General features: G+C 35.9%; 1 protein-coding gene across 1 annotated transcript; it reads right to left on the minus strand.

Moving 5' to 3' along the window:
* Positions 1-851: 851 nt before the first annotated feature.
* Positions 852-17,607, minus strand: LOC113063441 (apolipoprotein B-100-like). The gene is made up of 26 exons (XM_026233831.1): positions 17,452-17,607; positions 17,178-17,216; positions 16,468-16,580; positions 16,013-16,158; positions 15,691-15,835; positions 14,324-14,476; positions 13,893-14,017; positions 13,697-13,782; positions 13,101-13,551; positions 12,684-12,801; positions 12,275-12,421; positions 11,911-12,122; positions 11,573-11,801; positions 10,123-10,302; positions 9,821-10,024; positions 9,494-9,658; positions 8,789-8,994; positions 8,446-8,619; positions 8,225-8,355; positions 7,926-8,127; positions 7,670-7,842; positions 7,351-7,526; positions 7,149-7,264; positions 6,689-7,062; positions 2,195-6,549; positions 852-2,018 (listed from the first exon to the last, which is right to left on the minus strand). The coding sequence occupies exons 1-26, from the start codon at positions 17,579-17,581 to the stop codon at positions 1,362-1,364; spliced, it is 9,207 nt and encodes a 3,068-aa protein (XP_026089616.1). The 5' UTR covers positions 17,582-17,607; the 3' UTR covers positions 852-1,361.
* Positions 17,608-19,584: the final 1,977 nt, after the last annotated feature.

Consider the following 19,584-nt stretch of genomic DNA (forward strand, 5'->3'; position numbering starts at 1 on the left):
CTGAGATATCATCACTTGGCTGAATAATTTCAACACTATCAACATCAATTCCATGTGATAGTATTAAATCTAGAGTATGATTTCGACAATGAGTAGGTCCTGAAACGTGTTGTCTAACACCAATAGAGTTCAGAATGTCTATAAATGCTGATCCCAATGCATCTTTTTCATTATCGACATGGATATTAAAATCACCAACTATGAAAACTTTATCTGCAGCCAAAACTAACTCGGATGTAAAATCACCAAACTCTTTAATAAAGTCTGTATGGTGGTCTGATGGCCTGTATACAGTATCCAGTACAAACATAACAGGGGATTTATCATTAACATTTGTTTCTCTGCCAATATTTGGCATGACAGTTCACAATGTCTCACTTTCAGCATTTAATATGTTACCTATATTCTATTGTGAATAAAAATTAAGTTTATGAGATTTGTAAATTATTCCATTACTTTTTTTTAACTCACAATTTGTAAATGGAGGCTATGTAACAAGGTCCCTGTCTCAATGTTCTTGATTTGTATAAGGACTTTATTTTGTAGTGTTATAATTTGTTCCCCTTTATACTTTTTCCCCTGACTGTTCTAACAAGTGTCTTATTATCTTGATTAGTCCTTGAGTTTTTAAGCCTATTTGTTTTATAGTGTTTTTTGTCAGGTCTTTTCCTTAAATGTATGTTTTGTCTACATGCTCAGTTAGTATTTTGCATCTCTTGCATGTTCTTGTATTATTATTGTTGTTTAATTAATTGGATCTTGCTGACTTTTTTCTGTTCACCCAAACATTACAGTTGGCTCTTAAGAGAATGGTAAGGGTATAAAGATACTGAGAGACAAAAGTGCATTTGTATTGTTAATTTTTCTGTAAGTTTATTTTTTTCTGTCTGCAAAGTTGAAATTTGCTGTTTAATTATGTCAATCCTGAATCAATCCATTAACCATAAACACAAATGTTTTTACTTTTAGTTTTTTCTTAAACTAAACACTTAAACTGTATTTTATTAGTAGTTTTTTTATGTATTATTTCTTTATCAGATTGAGTTTATGGCCACACTACAACATATAACATGATTATGTTAATACCAAAAATTTAATAAAGAAATCAAAACATGTATATAAGTAAAAGTAATGCAAGTGTCTAAAATATAGCCAGAGATCTTCAGCTGATATTCTGTAACAGATTGTAACATTCAGGTATTTTCTTTATAGAAGACTGTTCTAAATTAGTTACAAAACAAAAAGAGGATACCAATGCAGCTTGGGAAATATTTTGTGGCCATATCATTTTAATAAGGCAATCTTAATCATTAATCTTGACAAAGTTTAGCTACATAGTGTCTTGATACAGGGGTGCGAAATCATTCTACTGATAAAATCCCATATGGATGGAATGGAATAGGAATGTCAATATTAATTTCTGTGTCATTCAGTCTCACATAGGACTGACTATTTTTGGCATTCTTAAGGGTCTCAATAATTTGGTTCATTAGAAGTTCCAGACGAGTCATAGTAGATTCAATCCAAGCCTGGATGTCGTCAATCAGTTGTTCAAGCGTCATTTCAGCAAAAATGTCCTGGGCCTTGGCTATGACAGTTTTACAGTAGTCTTCAGTAATTCTGCTGGTCTTCTCAGCCTGCACAGCTATTTCATTCAGAATGTTGGAGTTGACCATATCAGAGAAAACTTTACTGATCCAGGATGAGAGCTTGTCCAGATCTTTAAATTTGATAGAGTTGATGAGCTCATCTGCCTTCTCCATACTTAATTTCATGATTTCAGGCAGTTCTTTTAGACAGTCATCAATAGTATTTTCTAGCTTCTCATACTTCTTGCTGATGTCATTGTAAAATGCAATGACGAAATATGTTATTGTGTCCTTTAATGAAGCAACTTTCTTCTTCAGCCACAAAATAATTTGACTTGGGAGCTCCTTGTTCCACTGAGTCTGGAAGCTCAGTCTGTTTGAATTTTTTATTACGATGTCAATCTTCAGAATATCCAAGTAATCCTCAGACTGTAATTAAAAAAATAGAAAATGTCATCATCATGTCTATTTTTATATTGAACATTCAAAGATATCAATTGATATGTAAGATAGACTAAATATATTAAATAAATTGATTGATATGTAAAATACCTATATGTATAGTAATATATTATATTTTAAAATAATTAAACAAAAAATCTTACTGGGTTTGCACCAAAAATTCTTCCTGTATGGTGGGATAAGCTCTTGCTCTGCAACTGAAGACCAAGAAGTCCAGCAGATGGGGAAGATACAGAGACAGTAAGACCTTCTTCTGTATTTCCAGTTAATTTGTGGTAAAGCATACATTTCACAACTGGCAGATTTACTTTGGCCGCATTTGAAATAACAGCCTTTGAGACCTCTGTGTTGGTCTCAAGAACTCCATTATAATTGTTCTCAAAATATTTATGCTCCACAACTAGATTGGTAAACAATCTCATCCCTGAAATAATGTTGAAGGTGGCAGATCCACTGGTTTTTCCATTGCATAAATCAAACTCAGAGATAACCTGAGTTTCAAACTGGGCAGTAATTTCATCCTGATTAAGGATATCAGCCTTGGTATTCATAATGATCATTGCTGTTTTCACAGAAAAGTCATATGTCAGGTCTCCCATGGCAGGCATCATTATTGATTCCTTGCTGATCCTAGCAAAATAGGGTATTTTAATTTTTCTTATGATATAATTTAGGACTGGTTGCATGTTGAACATCTCAGGGTTCTTCACATACTTAAGCTTTGCATCCATATCAAAGGTCTGCTGAGGTGTGATCAAGATTGTTTTAAGGCCAGTGTCCTCCCATAAAGAAAAATTCTCTACATACGGTGTTTCTTTGTTAATGAAAGGGACAGTCAATTTAGGAATGTTAATCGGCAAGGTCAGCACATTTAAGTCAGCCTCACCATTGACTGATGCAGAAAACTGGATTTCTTTCTCACCATTAGCAATATTAAAGTAATGAGAATATTTATATTGATTGAACCTAGCAAGACTGGTCCAGCTGGCCTGCTGCACATAGGGATTCAGAGTTAAAGCCATATCGTTCTGCAAATCAACTTTACTAGACAACCTAAAGGGAAGCATTACTTTGGTGTTTTTCTTGTTCTTGGTATCAAAGATAATTTCAAAAGGCACAGCCTTGAAGTTAACTGAGTTGGTAATGGTGCCATCAACTTTGCCAATCAGTTCAGCATCATGAGACCCACTCAGCTCAATCATAGGTTCCTTCAAACAAATCTGCCCTTTCACTGCTGCAATGCTTCTCTTGATGAAAGGAGTTTCTGTCTCTACATGCACATTAAACTTGATCTGAGTCAAACCTCTGGTCTCAGCATCAACGTTCTGCTTCATCTTGAGAAGACTGCTGTCAGTGTTACCAGCAAATGTCAGTTTTATGGACTCCATGTTTATTAGAATCTCCAAGTTACTCTTGTGGGTTCCTTCATCAGAATAATCAAAGGTAGACAATTTTCCTTTGCCATTATTTCCTAGGGTGATAGTGATAATGCCAGATTCGAGCTGAGCAGCAGCTTTTTGGGTCATTGTGGCTTCACTGAAGATGCTGGCCACTGGCATGTTCACACTGTGGATGTATGAGGTCTCCAAAGTACCTGAGAAGACATTTTCAGTGCTCAAAAATGCATAGTTCACTAAGTCAGCAGTGAATGGTTCTGTGGTTGCCTTTACTGTGGTCTTGGAAGATACATGGGCAATAGGGCCATTGATGGACATTAATCCCTCGTGATCAAGAGAGAAAGCCATGTGATTTGCCTTCACTGTCTCAGCCAGAGACAGCTCTTTCATTCTAGGGATGCTAAGGTGAGCAGTGGCATCAAACGTGTAAGCCAAGAGATCAATAGGAGTCTGGAACTGAGAATTCAGATTAGCAGTCAACTTGTCTGTTGAGTTATTAAGTTCAGCACTGGTCTTCAGAATGTGCTCTGAGGATTTGATTTCAATCTCACCATGCAGCAGTCCAAAGCAGGGGACCCTAGTGAAGTCAGTGACCATCTGCTGTACTTCAGCAGCCAAGGTGTAAAAATCATAAGACAAAATTTCATTGAATTTGATATTTAATAGTTTTGTAAGCTCATTAACTTGTTCAAAAATTCTTTCAAATACTGGTTTTATGTCAAGAGAGTTTAAGTAACTTGCAGCTGATCTCATAGTCTCCCTTAGCTCATATTGTTTCATTAAATCCACAGCATCATCAATGATTTTCTCAACCAGTGCCTCAATCTCATAATCTGCCAAAATGTCATCAATTTTGTAGACAATTTCATTTATCTTGGTGATAATGCCAGTTTTTTGTCCAAAAATGTTGATCAAGTCCCTGATGGATTGCAGGTTTTTTCCCATTTCCATTACTACAGCTTTCATATCGGAGACAAAAAGTCTCACGTCATCCAAGAACATGTTCACATCAAAATTTTCAATTATCTGTGAAAATTCATTTCCTTTGCTTTTAAAAGTGGCTGTAATGTCAAATTTAGTATCAATGCCATCAATCAGATAAATGCTGCGATCTTTCAGGGTGAGCATTGCAATTTTGACCTCCTCAATGAGAACAGGCAGCTTATCAGTGAAAGGCAGGTAAATAAAATGACTATCACTGTTCTTCTCATATTTCAGAGCACTTGTGATTCCAAATTCTTGATTGTCATTGACTTTGTTCAAGAGGTTGGTGGAAATGGTGCCTTTCAGTGCAATGCCCATGTTATTTAGAGTGTTGAAGATTTCCAGGGAGTGGTCAAAGGCATGGTCATTTACCTTACACTCCATAACAACATTAAATTTTTGCTGCTGAGGGGTGACAGTGCTGGTTATTTTATGCTGGAAGTTAGTTTTAATGGAGTTTTCATTGTTCAGCTGGTGAGAGTTTGAGGCCTTCCATTCATGCCTGTATGAGTAAGACTTAGGTTCAGCTTGAATGAGCAGCATGCTTTTCACCTGGCCACTGTGCTTTCCATACAGGTTAAGTGCTCCATCAGAGTTGAATGAACACTCAACATTCACACTGAAAGGTTCTGCTTTCATTAGGATGTTGCTTTGCAGTCGGAGAGAGGGAGAGTTGAAGCGCACCTCATTGCTGAACTTTGTGGAAAAGCCAACAATCTCAAACTCTGAGCTTTGAGTCATTTGGCTGCCCAAGAGTTTCCCATTGGTGCTGCACTTTGCAGTGGCTCTCTGGTCAACATATGTGACCTCATATGTATGTCTCACTTCCTCTTCACCAAATATCCCCTTCAGAGTTCCAGTAACTTCCATCTTGTAGGGCCTGGCCTTCATCTGGGCCTCATTGCTAAAATGGATACCAATGACTTCAAGATCATTTTCAGCCTTGAAAGAAGCTGTAAAGTCATGAATGTCTACTGCAATGTCGTGCTTGTAGAAATTGTTCTTATTCAGGAAGCTGTCAGATTTAGAATGGATAGCTATAGATTTGAGGGTAAGTATCAGTGAGTCTGTGTTTTCTATTTTAATCTCTTGAAGCGATGCAATCAAGTTGTTGGAAAGGGTCAGACCATCTTCATTCAGCTTGAAAGTGATCATGTTTCTAGTGTTGGCACTGAAAATGTCACCCTTGTACATGCTGTTAAGGTATACCTCTGAACTTGCAAATCTTCCTTCAACTTTGAGTTCAGCGCTGTTCTCATTTACTATACCCTTGCTGGAGAAAGACACTGTAGCACCTGTAGTTGTAATTCCACCATGGAAAATGTTTTCAAAGGTCACAGAGCTGATCTGAGCACTGGTGGTACAGCTAGTGGTCAGCCCATCTTTGGTGAATGATAGCGTGCCTTTATTAGAGACATGGTTGGCAGCAAAGTTGATTGTGGCATCATTATTGAGCTCCAGTCCCTGGGTGTTTAGGGACCCAGTAAGCTGGCAGAAAGCTCGGTTTGTGTTGTCATCAGCCTGGGATTCAATCCTGATAGTGACCTCCTTCATGGATGCAGAGAAACCTACCTGGTTTTGAAGCATGGTCTTATAAGCTCTGGTGACAGAATCAGACTTAATGGTAAATTTAGCTTCCTTGAGTTCAATGTTGAACTTGGTGGTGTGGTGGACTGGGTCATTCTCTATGTTATTGTTCAACTCAAATGAAAGTTCTCCACTGGCTGCTGTAGCTTTGATCTTGTTTAGGACTTGGAAAATGGGACAGTTTAAACTGAAAGTTGATTCAGCTCTTGCCTCTCTGGTTTTGGGTTGAAATACAAAGGTTTGTGTGGCAGTAGTTCTAGCAGATATTGATCCTACTTTTAGTGATCCATCTAAACTTCCATCCGCTGTGATTTCAGAAGAAGCTGAAGCCTGGGTTATGTATACTAGTGAAATCTGCATACCCAGAGGGCTGAAGGCCTCGATCTTGTAATTTCCTGTTGTTTTCACTTCATCTGTAATTTTGGCTGTTTCCATTAGACTGAAGTGTGCATCTATGAGTTTATGTTTCAAGGAAGAAATTATGTCGAACTTCGCAATGTCCTCTGTAATATCAGCAATTTGTGCAGAACCTGCATGTAACAGATGTGGTCATTAATTTTAGAAATGAAAAAAATAATAATTATAATAATTCCCAATCAAACACCCATATCAGTTAATAAAACAAAATCATGTTTATACTGTATATACTGCATGTATACATATGTTTACCTTCCACAGTAAAAGCAAGAAGCTCCACAGGACTGTTAGCAACAACTTTGTAGCTTGTAATGTATCTGGGCTCATTGACAGTGTTGTTGCCACCAGAGAAAACCACCTCTACATCATAAAAGTTAGTGTTCACTTTTGCTGATACCTCTAGCATTCCTAGAAGAGGCATTGAGAGATCATAGCTAGAAGGAATGGAGAAGGTTGGTAGATTGAACAGTTTAGAGGGCAGCATTACACCAATTTGTGGCATAGCTAGTTCTGGGGTGGCCATGGTCGGAGGGATTCTCAGGTCCTTAGATGTTTTTCCACCAAGAGGCAAAGGAATTGTGAAAGTGACACAATCTTTATTGAACTTGTATTTGAACATGCTCTCTCTGCAAATAGAATAAAATAAATTTGAATAGATAAAGCACATTATTAGTTGGATTATGTAGATTTAAAACATTAGCATTAATCTTACATGTTCATGAACACTCTTTCAGGCAAAGATGGAATAACAAGCTCTGGAATTCTCTCTCTTAGTGTCTGAAGGTAGGGCACATCATAAGCAATCTTGTCCATCCAAATGAGGTAAGCCTATAATATCAAAGAACATATTGGTTTAGGTCTGAATATTCTACAAGTCTATAATAAGAACTGTTTAAAATTTTCTACAAACATACCTCCCAGAGTTTTGCGTAAATGTGACGAAATTTTATGTCAGTCTTGACCACTTTATGTTCCATGATGTTTTCAAAAGCCTGATATAGGCGACTCTGAAGAGGTGCTGCATTAGGCATCAGCTTCTGGATCTCAGAGTCTATGTCAGAATTGATCTCAATCTTCATTTCATCTTTATCTGTTTTAAAAGCAAATTCTAACTTGTTATATTTGACATAATACAAAATAATTGTACTTATTTAATACTCAATTTACTTATTTAAAAAAATATCTATACATATATTAATAAATAAAAATTCTTAATGAAAAAAAAAAGAACACCATATTTTAAGGTAATCTTCTGCACAGTGTTGGTCTCTGGTAGTTTGATGTTACTCTTGAGTTCCAAAGTCAAATCTTCATCACAGTTCATGGTGGCAGTAATAGTGCCTTCAGTGTTAAGAGAGGGGACAATCAACTGAGTTTCCAGCAAGCCATCATTCATGGCTTCAAGCCTATTATTAGAAAAAAAATATGTATTTTAGATGAAAGGAACCATTGGCAAGTGTTTCAAAATGTTATTTAGATCTTTACTTACTTTGCACGACCAATGAAATGAAACTGGTTAATGTTTTTGTTGGAGATATCAATGGTGAACTTCTTTCCCTTAGCAAGGTTGTCAGTGACACCAACTTTGATTCCAGCTTCAATATCATAGTCAGGAATTTCAATGCTGGTTGAGAGAATGTTCTTGTTCCTGTTGTAATTAATAGTGGCAGTTGCCTCTGTGGCCTTAGCACCTTATTGTAAGAAAAGACAAGAACAAATTATGGGAATGGGGTTATATTATAACAGAGTGGACATAATTTCAAATTCACTGTTGTTATGTATACATGCCTTCTGCTTTCATAAACATTTTCAGAGAATCAACTTTCTGGGGACCTTCCTTGCCCTCGTTCAAGAGTTCATAGGCAAAGGCTGCAGTGTACTCAGTAATGTCACCAGTGGGTTGAATACCCAAAACAAAACTGTGGGCACATTATAATTTTAGTGTAATGCGTAGAAAATTTATTTAGTGCATTTTTATTATTATTTTAATGTTTTATTGTGATTCTTACCTGAACACTCCATTGAGAGGAAAGTATGGAGAATTTCTCTCAGCTTTAGAGTTGATTATGGTGGTGCAATAATTGATTCCATAAATAAGGGGGCTGCAGTTAACAATGGCAGTTCTGTCACCTGTCTCAGGAACAAGTGTGACAGGGGCTTTGGACACCATCACTAAGTTGTTGCTGTTTGTGAAAAATGACAAAAGTTTCAGATTATGTCGCTATTAAACAGCTGAATAGACCAGATTTGTTGAAAGCTGATGCTATTCATTTTTGTACATTTTATTTAATTGTATAAAGAAAAAGTATCCATTTAAAATAAACCACTTCAAACATTTAGCACAAATGCTACCTGACTCTGAAGAGTTCCATAGTGCTCTTGGGTGGGAGGATAGACAGCTTTATTTTGCCATTACCCATAGTAATCTTGGCATTGAAAGAGCTCTCATGGAACATATTAGTGTGCATTTCCACAGAAGAGACAACAAATTTGGGGATGTGGACTCCCATACTCGTAACAAATTCTACTGCCATAGAGGGTGAAAAAGACAGTTCACCCTATAAAAAAGGGAATAAGGATACATTAGTAATGCAAATAAACATGACAATAAAAACATTAAATTAAAACAATTTAATATACATTTTTCAGTAACACTTTAGAATAAGGTTCCATTAGTTAATGGTAGTTAATGTATTAATTAGCATGAACAAACAATGAATAATACATTTATTACTGTATTTATTCATCTTCGTTAATGTTAGTTAATGAAAATACAGTTATTCATTGTTAGTTCATGGTAATTCACAGTGCATTAACTAATGTTAACAAGCAAAACTTTTGATTTAAATAATGCATTAGTAAATGTTGAAATTAACATGAACTAAGACTTATAAATGCTGTAGAAGGATTGTTCTTGCTTAGTTCATGTTAACGAAAGTAGTTCTAAAGTAGCAACTAACATTAACTAATGGAACCTTATTCTAAAGTGTTACCCATTTTTCTACATAAACCATTTGGATACTGAACAAAAAAGCAATCAAGGGTAATATTCAATACCCTGCCAGGCTCTATACGCAGACCACCCTCAACACCAGGTGCAAAGGTCCCAGACAAAGCAAACTTAAGGGGAAAACCAGAGGCAGTTGGAAGGGAGAACTCGTTATCCATAAAGATGTAGTGAACAAAGATGCTCTGATCTCCAGACATCAAGGCATTTGTAATCTATTGAAACAAGAATATGTAGAATTTTTGCATATAAAGTCCCTCAAAAAAACAAAAAAACAAAAAAAAACTTTTAAATTAATCCATTGTTGTTTGATATATGAGAGAGCTAATATAGATATATTTTATGCATGTAAAATGCAGGATATTGTGTATACATACCCAAGCAGGTGAGTTTTTGAGGGCCTGAATATATGTGGCCATCCTGTCAACAATAGCTGAAAGGTCATTGGTGCTCTTGATGTATCCCAACTCATTCCCCATGATCCTTAAGTAAGCTATAGCCTCTGGAAAGTCCTGGCTGTATAGATCCTTTGCAAGCTTATTGAAGTTTCGCACCATTTCCCTTATAATGTTCTCAGGGACCTGCCGAGGATAAAATTCTGATATTATCTAGCCTTGGATACATGCATGAAAAATTTAATCCTATAAATAATCACATTGTTATGTTTGGAATACATTACTTGTCTTTTAGTTTTTTCTGTTCTCAGAGGTTCAACCCACTCTTGCAGAACTTCATTGATTTTGTTTGGCATTTTGTCCCCAAACCAGTACATTGCCTTGGAAATTGAATCAGGGAAGAAGCCATTGCTTCCAAAGAGATTCTCAACAGTTGGCTCAAATCCTTTGCCATCCATGCCAACCTTGGTGACCACAAAATAAATAAATAAATAATATCAAAAAGTCAAACCAAATGCTCTATAAGCTTTTTTTATTATTTTTTAACACAATAACAATTAAGGTAAGGTACAAACAATAAGTAATAATTTCCTCCAGAAAAACGCGATTATGCGATCGCCTGATTTAATGCATAATCAGCCAAGGGCCGCATATTTATGCGGGGGTCACATTTTTTCAAATACGCCGCACTTTCGCCGCATAAATTGCCGATTTCAGGAAACAAAATATGTGGAGGTAGCATGATTTAATAATCCCTGTATTTTCGTTGCAAAAAAGTCACATATGTCTTAGCAGAAAAGTTGAAAAATGTTGCATTTACTTCACACGAGTAAATTGGCATTATTTTCCAATGGGAACATTATGAAGTGATGTAATTGCACGACGTAAACATCATCTGCAAACCCCCCGGTGAATCCAGGGTGAAGGACGCAAATCATTCTCATCTGCCAACAAAAATAAGCTTAAAAGATCGCGCGAAGCAGTTACCCGGTGTGTTACATGACAGTGGGGGCAAATTATTTTGAGAGAGGTGTGAGGATGAGGATGGCGAATGATAGGCCAGTGTTAAAGGCTACGCAGTTAGTTTTCATTTTCAAAGTGGACTGTTGTAGTTTCATTCAGAAGTTGATGCACCTCTACAGTTGTAAGATTGTTCTTTTTTGTTACAGAATACTACCAAAACCTTACAGTTGTAAGTATATTGGTAGTATGTAAAATAATTTACGTTGCAGTAAGAGATTGCACTTTGCAATTCCTGTAAAACAGCATTTGTATATTTGTGTGTATATTTTATTTGTGTTCATTTTTACAGAAGTTGTTGAAAATTCCTTTTGTAAAGCTAGAGAACTTGTTTGACTCAATGTTTTGTAAGTTTGAGCCATGTGTTAATTAAGGTCTGAAATAAAACAGAACGAGAACTTAAATATTATGTGATTTAGTATGCTTGCTTATCATAGGAAGTCATAAGAAATGACTCTTTACAGTAAGGTAGTGAGAACAGGGTGTTTGGGGGGGGGGGGGTCACCTTTTTTTCTCTTTTTCATCAAACCGCAGTTTTTGCAAGTTCCCACATATTCCATTGCATTTTTTAAGAAAACCTGCCGCAAAATCAATGATTTTTGCCCGCAATAATCACAAAAATAATCTGCGATTTTCTGGAGGGACTGCATATAGCAATTGAGGTTTACAACTAATTAAAATAAATTAAGTACTTAACAAATGAAAAATCCCTACCTCCATGAAGTCAAGGTTGTAACCGAAGGCTTTCAGGGTTGTCTCAAGCATAACCTCTCTTGGCAAATGGCTGCTGGGATCAAAGATGATGCTTCCCTGCATATTGGAGCCCATGACATCCTTTCCTGGCATAAGTACATCCATCTTATAGTTACGAGAGAGCTGAGTGTAGTTTGTGTGTGTAAGCACCTCATCATCATGCATGACCTTGACTATTGTTTTGCCCAACCTGGGAAGAAAAAATGTTATAGAGTTGAGGTTTAAAGAGCAAAATAAATGATAGACAGTAGTTGAAGTGTTTTGCATTCAGTCTAGAGAAAACTACAAGAGTTACATACTCTTTCAGTTCAGGATTTCTGGAATGAATAATGTTGTAGACATGAGAAGCCACAAAGGACTTGACTTGCACATTCTGGTCCTGGGTAAGGATCTTCCTCACAACCTCCAGGTCACTGGCCTCTGGCTTTTTCATCAAAATAAGATATGCAGCCAGTCTCTTCTGAACAGCACCTTTGGCATAAGTGGCCACCCTCTGAATGTTGGAACGGACCTGAACATAAAAAAAGAGAAAGAGAGAGAGAGAGAGAGAGAGAGAGAGATTGGAGTGTGAAGTTAGTTTTCTTAGTAGGATAATTCCATGCATAATACACACATTTGATTCTGAAGAAATATAAATTGTTTAAGAAATTCTGCAACACTTACATCAGGAGTCACTGACATTCGTCTGAAAGCTTGGATAGCAGACATCTGGACTGACAGGGTGGTGGCAGGCTGTCTCATACACTTAAGCAGAGTTGTCTTTATGTTGGGATCAGCTGCTTCCATTACATCACCGATGTTTCCAATCACCTAACCAGAGCAGATTTTAATAAAATAGGTTGTTTTCCTAGTGTGAAAATGTCAAGTCAAGTAAAGTCACCTTTATTTGTAAAGCACTTTAAACAAACCAAAATGTGTCAAAGCAACTGAACAACATTAAGTAGGAAAGGAGTTTGCCAAGTAATCCAAAATAACATGTAAAGACAGTTCATCATTTAATTAAGTGATTTCATCATCTCAGTTCAGTTTAAATAGTTTAAATGTCCAGAAATTTAAATGTTAAAACACTAACCCTTAAGGTCAAGTAGGTCAGATCTTTCTCGCCAGCACAGTCAGCACCAAGGATGGAAGTAATAAAATTGGACACCTTAAGAATCTCAGAGGTGATCTGGCCCTCAGCTTGGAAGTGCCTGAAGAGATATGTTATAAATGCTAAGCTACAGTGGAGATATACTAACAAATACTTTAGCTAAATGAAGATAGGACAGCTGATCACCAGCATATGTTGTGCTTTGGATTACAGTGTGCTGATGATTTAAAAAGAACAATTACTTTAGTGGACCAGATTCACTAAAAAGATCATACAAATAACTTAATTAATATGAACAAGCCTGGACAGGCTTGAACATTCATGCTGTTCTGTGCTGGTGTTTTCAGCAGTAAATTGAAAAGTCTTTAGCAGTCTAGAAATAGAAAATAATTTGCATACCTCTTTACAACATTGCCAAGAGCATACATTATTGGTCTGGTCTTCTTGGTCTGCGCAATCTCCAGAATGTCTTTCACCAAGAGGCCAGTAGGTCTGAGCATCATTCCTAGAGCATAGACAGCAGCATCTACCTCAATAGCATCAGTGTCGAAGGTCTTCAGAATACTGAACATGGTGCTGCCACACTCTGGGGTGCCACACTGAATCATGGCCTGCCAGGTCAAGAACTTGTCCTCCTCGACCATTTGAGTAATGGTCTGTTGCAGAACCTCTTGCTCAAGTCCACGGAGCTCAGACACCAAACGCTGGAAAGTGTTGGCCCTCAGCTGCCGATCTGTTTTTTTATTCATGGATTTCAGCTTCCTGAAGTTGAACAGCAGAACCTCAGAGGTCTGGGCCAGGGCTTTATCCTCCACTGCCTCTAGAGCCAAGTGTTTGGGGTAAGTAGAACCTGTATTTTGTAGAATGGGATAATATGTGTGTGAAAAGCTACATAGTCACAACCAGGGAAAAAATGAAGTCAACATATTCCCAACAGTTCTATCATTTTTAACCAGACAAATCAAATCCAAAGTTGTGAAACTGGGAACACTCACGATATTCAAAAACTCTGTTATTAATCTTGCTGGTTCCCTCAAGAGTTAGGATTTGTTTAACAAGAGAAGAGATCCCATATGTATTCCTTCAAAGAAAATGAAATACATACTGTATGAATGAATTAGAATATGATCTTCCATTTACGAACACATATCACTGAGAAATGTAGCAAGAGATAATCTCAATGTCACTCACTGGTAAGAGAAAGGGAGGAATATGTGCTTCTCTGTGCACGTCGCAGAGGTCATGTGCTTCTTCTGGTTGTCAAACTTATAGTTGCAGGTATGGGTACTGCCAATCAGCTTGGACAGAGGGTTTTGCTGTTAACAAACAAATATAAATTTAAGTGCATTATCTGTTTCTCTAACATATTTTTTTTTATCTGTTGGACCAGTGTGTATGATATCCTGCTTTTGTCAGTATTGGTTAGCGTTTACTTGCTTAATCATTAGCTTTTTAATTAAATATTCTGTAATTGGTAAATTGCACTGAGGATGATAATTATTAGAACGTAATTTTATTTTATTTGAAAATTAAAATAAACTAAGAATCAATGATTGCCGGCTTCAAACAGCAGAAGGGTATGAGATACATATATATATATATACATATTGTGATTGTCTCACCAAACCAGTGATGATTGCAAGAGGGCTGGTGTGACTTCTTTGTGTTTTGAAAGTATCACATCCTGACAGGTCCCTAGTGAGGGTTACATCAGTGGCAATATCTTCCTTTGTGTTGACCTTGACATCAGTGGCACAGATTCCATGGACAGTAACCTAGAATAAATAAGTGAGTCATATAAATGCAAATAAAAGCTTGTGTACAGCAGTGACTGTGTAAATGGGGAGTTGTGGCCTAGTGGTTAGATAGTTTGATTCCCAACCCTAGGGTTGTGTGTTCGAGTCTTGGGCTGGGTTAAATGCAGAGCATGAATTCTCAGTATGAGTCACCACACTTGGCTGAATGTCATGTTATGTCATTTTCACTTTTTTTTTTTTTTTTTTTTTTTTTTAAGTAGGAAGGGCCCCCTGAGTTAAGGGGGGTTGGGGGTTTGGGGGTGGGGTGGTGTTTCACACAGGTTTTTCCCTTCATGTCAGAAGCAGTGCATGCTTGGAGAAGATTGGATTACATTGCACCACACATGTCTGTTGTAGACATGGTGAAAGTGAAATATTTAAGGTTTTTAAATTAAAAATATCTTTCAATTTTCAGTGAAATGATTATTATTACTACATGTATCAGACACTTATATCCAAAGCATTTTACAGTGAATTTCGGATATAATAATTATTATTATTATTATTTTTATTATTATTTTGTGTGGAAATCAAACCCACAACCTTTTGTGCTGCTAACACTTGTTAACTATTAACTACGATATTTATCTCAATAAATTCTTAATTTGCTGCTTATTAATAGTTAGTAAGGTAGTTGTTAGGTTTAGGTATTGGGTAAGATTAGGGATGTAGAATAAGGTCAAGTAGAATAATAGCTAATACATGGCTAATATTCTAGTAATATGCATTCTAATAATCAACTAATATGTGTTACCTATTCTAAAGTGTTACCAAATAATTGTATTACTACTAATAAATACAGACAAACTACTGTAAAGTCATGTAAAATAATGGTGCAATGGTAATTTGGGGCTCTGTCGAGGCAAGGGTATTTTGGATATTGATTATTCATTACATAATACTAAGCAAATATGCAAAAGTTGGCCTCAGTATTTTTCAGCAAATTTAAAAAATATATCATGAATATCTTATAATAGTCTCCTATCAGCTAACTACCTGAGTCAAGATTACCTTGTATCTTAATTGGAATTTATTATTCCAGATTAATATCTTAATTGCTTAGTGATTAAGTGGGTGTCCTTATCAGCATTGTTTAAATTAAACTAATCCAATAAATTCAACATACGATAAAATGAAATTCATGTCTTTACAGATTAATGCCTAAACAAAGAAAAAAAAACATGTTTATGTACCATGTCTTTGCTCTCCTCCTTCTCTGTGACAGGAACAATCAGAGCAGAGATGATACCCCTCTTGAAATTCAGGATGTTGGTTTCATCACCCTCAGGATAGAGTGTCACACCTGTCTCACCCTCAATTACAAACTTCAGTACATTTCTGTACAAAGAAAATTAAAAGTTGTTGAATCACTTGTTGAAAAGTTGCAAAGTAGTTACAATGTAGTTTTGGAGGTATTTTATATTTTCCATTGGATATATTAAGCAATACTGGCTGTGCTCATTTTAAATATTTGTAGTCCTAACCATATTTTCTCTAAAGGGAAGAGAAACATACTTTTCTATGGCTGCTTGAAAGGTTTGGGCCTCAGCAGAAGGTGCATAGATGAGTGCCCCATTTGCATCCATTCCGACCACCTCGGTTAGGGAGCACTCACTGGTACGGAGCTCAAAGCTGCATGCTAGAGGCACATCAATTTCAACCTATGGATAGATAAGATTAGATTAGATTCAACTTTATTGTCATTATGCAGAGTACAAGTACAGAGCTAATGAAATGCATTTAGCATCTAACCAGAATTGCAAGAATATAGTGTTTTATATACAAGTGCAGAGTAAGTGAAGCTATGATATACAGAATGTACACTGTAGTTTGCTCTATACAGTATTGAGCAGAGTATATAAAGAATATAAATAGGAATGCATTGAAGGATGTTAATGAATTAAGGAATGAAAAAAAAAACAGGAAAGACATATTGAAAAACATTTTCACACTTAAATTATTACATGTACCTTGCAGGAGATTTTGGGACCATTCATGAGAGGGGAGGTCCCAGTCACCCTGTTCTGGATATCAGCTTCATATCGATATGTATATTTTTTGTAGATCTTAAATCTTGTAGATACTGTAAATGAAATTCACACTTGTCAATTCAAAAATTATACTTTTTTAAGAATAATTGCACACTATTAAATAAATCATATTCTATTCTATTATATTCCATTCTCAGTACATTTATTTTTCAATTAATTTCTGGTTGTCCAGAATGTAGGACATACCATATATGGGATTTAAAAAAAATATTATCCATACACATTTTCTTTTGGCACTGGAAGATTTATATATATATATTATATATATATATATATATATATATATATATATATATATATATATATATATATATATATATATATATTACTTTGTTTAAATTTAGTTACATAATTTAGGTTTATCTAATCAAGACAACCAATGAAAACTCTGGACTCTGACATCCTGACTCAAGCACTGTCTGTTGTTGATAAAGAGTACATGGCCACGTTAGAATGGTGATGTCATTTATTGAGGGTTCAAAGTAAGTGACAACAACAATAGGTACAGTGAGTCCAATAGGTAAAAGATAAGAATATTTTAAAACGATTATTTAACATGTGCGAGCCCTATACATCTTGAATACAACATTTTATTAAAGGATAAGAAATAAATAAAGAGAAACACTTACACTGACATTCAGGATGAGAATTTGACCCAATTTCTTGCTCTGGTGAGAGGAAAAATATGAAAACAAAACTAAAAATACATAAATATAAAATGCAAATCAAAGATTACATTTAAAAAATTTCACCCAACTTAATACCCTGTACAGAATATAAAATGCTAAAAAATAAAATAAGGATACATAGCATGAAGCAAAATAAATAAAATATTTTTCCAGTGAAGGAAGCACGAATGAAATAACAATAATGCAACAGAATGCGAAGGAACACTATACTCACGGGCTATGGCATAAGAGCCAAGTAGAAGCAATATGTAAAGCTTCATATTCCCCTTGCTGGATAAGAAGAAGCTCAGTAGTCCTGAGATTACAAGCGAGTCTTCCTCTGAATGGAGACTGACTGTGATCATCTGGCTCGCATCATTTATACTGAGATAAACAAGGGTTAAACAAGAGTTGCGACAGGTCCAAAGTTTGATCAGCAAGTGTGGCAGGCCAAAGGCAAAAACTGTTTCATAAACACCACCCAAGACTTGCCTGTCAGCAATGGAACTGATGGAACTCACTGATTGCATTAGACAACAGCAATTACAGCTTCTTAGACTTGATTGATTTTCTTTTCTTTCATGTGAAATCTTACATAGGCCAGAGTTTGTTGTTTGGTAGAGAGACAAAACCAGTACCACAGTTTTCAATGTAATGTTTTTAAAAATAGTAAAATGTAAGATAAATTGTAATAAAAGGGCTAAAGGGCATTGAATGGCTTTCAATTTATTTGGCTGTCATTATATATTTTTTATATTTCTTACAGTTAAAACATGTTAAAATATTACAGACAATTTCATTACAAATGCCACAAATTACATTATTCAATTAGTCAATATAGTTCTTGAATTGTAAGGCCTTTATATGGCCTGTCAGTGAGGTAAGATGATCAGGGTAATATTGTCATTTAGCATAGCAATCATTCAACCAATTATTCAACATCTAAGACTGTGAAAACAATAAAAATCTAAAAATAAAAATAGAAATCTGACTTTAATCACATCACAGAAGTTACTACCATTTACCCTTTTCTTTGGTGACATATGTTAGTCTTTTCCTAATCAGAGATATTTTCAAGCAACATGCCCTTTCCCAGTTTACAATCCTTATCTTTAAAAGCAAGTCAGTGTAAAAAGGTTCAGAGAACATTTAAACTATTTATTATCCTTAATGGACTGTGTTCTGAATTATCTATTCTAAATAATCTACAGTATTATTAGCACAGGACCTTGATATTATGGAAAGGAAATAAACAACATATGTCTCTACATGAGTTTCAAATCTTACATTTTTAATTTGTTTTATTTTATTGTGCTAAACTTTTCTTGGTTCAATCATTGTTTCATACTATCTTTAAAATCTGAATTATTCCATGACATTACTGTATTCTGTTTTGCTCACTGGACGCTGCATGAACATTTTTCAGTTTCTCTCATTGTATTTTATTGATTTTCAGCTTAAAGTATATTGTAAAAAGCTAAAGATTTAGAACAACATATGGGGTCTCACTTGGGAGGGCAATCATCTCTGAGATTTAAAGAAAATGCAAATGAAAATTGGCTAGTGTATTTTGGATGCTGAGCCTTTCCCCATGCCTACAGGTATATAAGGCAACAGCATGGATCCATTTATTTGGTTTTACGCTAAGGAACCAAGAACATGTCCCAGCAACAGCAAATAGTTCAAGGTTTTGGCATGGGGACATAATGTCTCCATTCCATCCATCAGGGAAAGAGGGTTACGTATATTACCGAGACATTCCCTATCTGTCAGTCACTACAAGTTATGTCGAACAACATATGGGATCCATGAAAAATGGCACAACCTGAACACTGTCACAACCCCATGGCGCTGCAACTGTTGACAAGCCACAGTGTGTTCACAAAAGCTATGCTAAGGTCGTAACCTTCGCAAAGCCCCAGTGCAAATTCACTGACCTTGGTACCGAAGGGGACCAAAGGGTGAGTACATCACTGCCGGAGAAGGCCATGCTGCTGTTCTATCCACACACACAAAATAATAATAATAATAATTATAATTTCAACCTTCAGTGAAAGATTGCTTCAAATCTTTCCTATTTGTTATTTCAGTCTGGCAGAATGTTTGGGAAGTGAGCCTTAAGGAAAAACGATGCTATGGAGACCACATCCTACCTGTAGGGAGGTGACATGTGGAGATATTGATATGGACTGACCAAGGTGGAAGTACTACATATGGAATGGGTCTCTGAGGCAGGTCCTACCTTAGAGTAGTGAAGGAGCAACTTCCAGAAGAGACTGATAGAAGGGATCTGTCAAGGGAAGATACAGGTTTACCGAGAGGGAAGAATAATGTGGAAGAATACACACATGGGATTACCTGTAGGGAA

The sequence above is a fragment of the Carassius auratus genome, chromosome 45 (assembly GCF_003368295.1).
Source record: "Carassius auratus strain Wakin chromosome 45, ASM336829v1, whole genome shotgun sequence".
Taxonomy (NCBI): domain Eukaryota; kingdom Metazoa; phylum Chordata; class Actinopteri; order Cypriniformes; family Cyprinidae; genus Carassius; species Carassius auratus.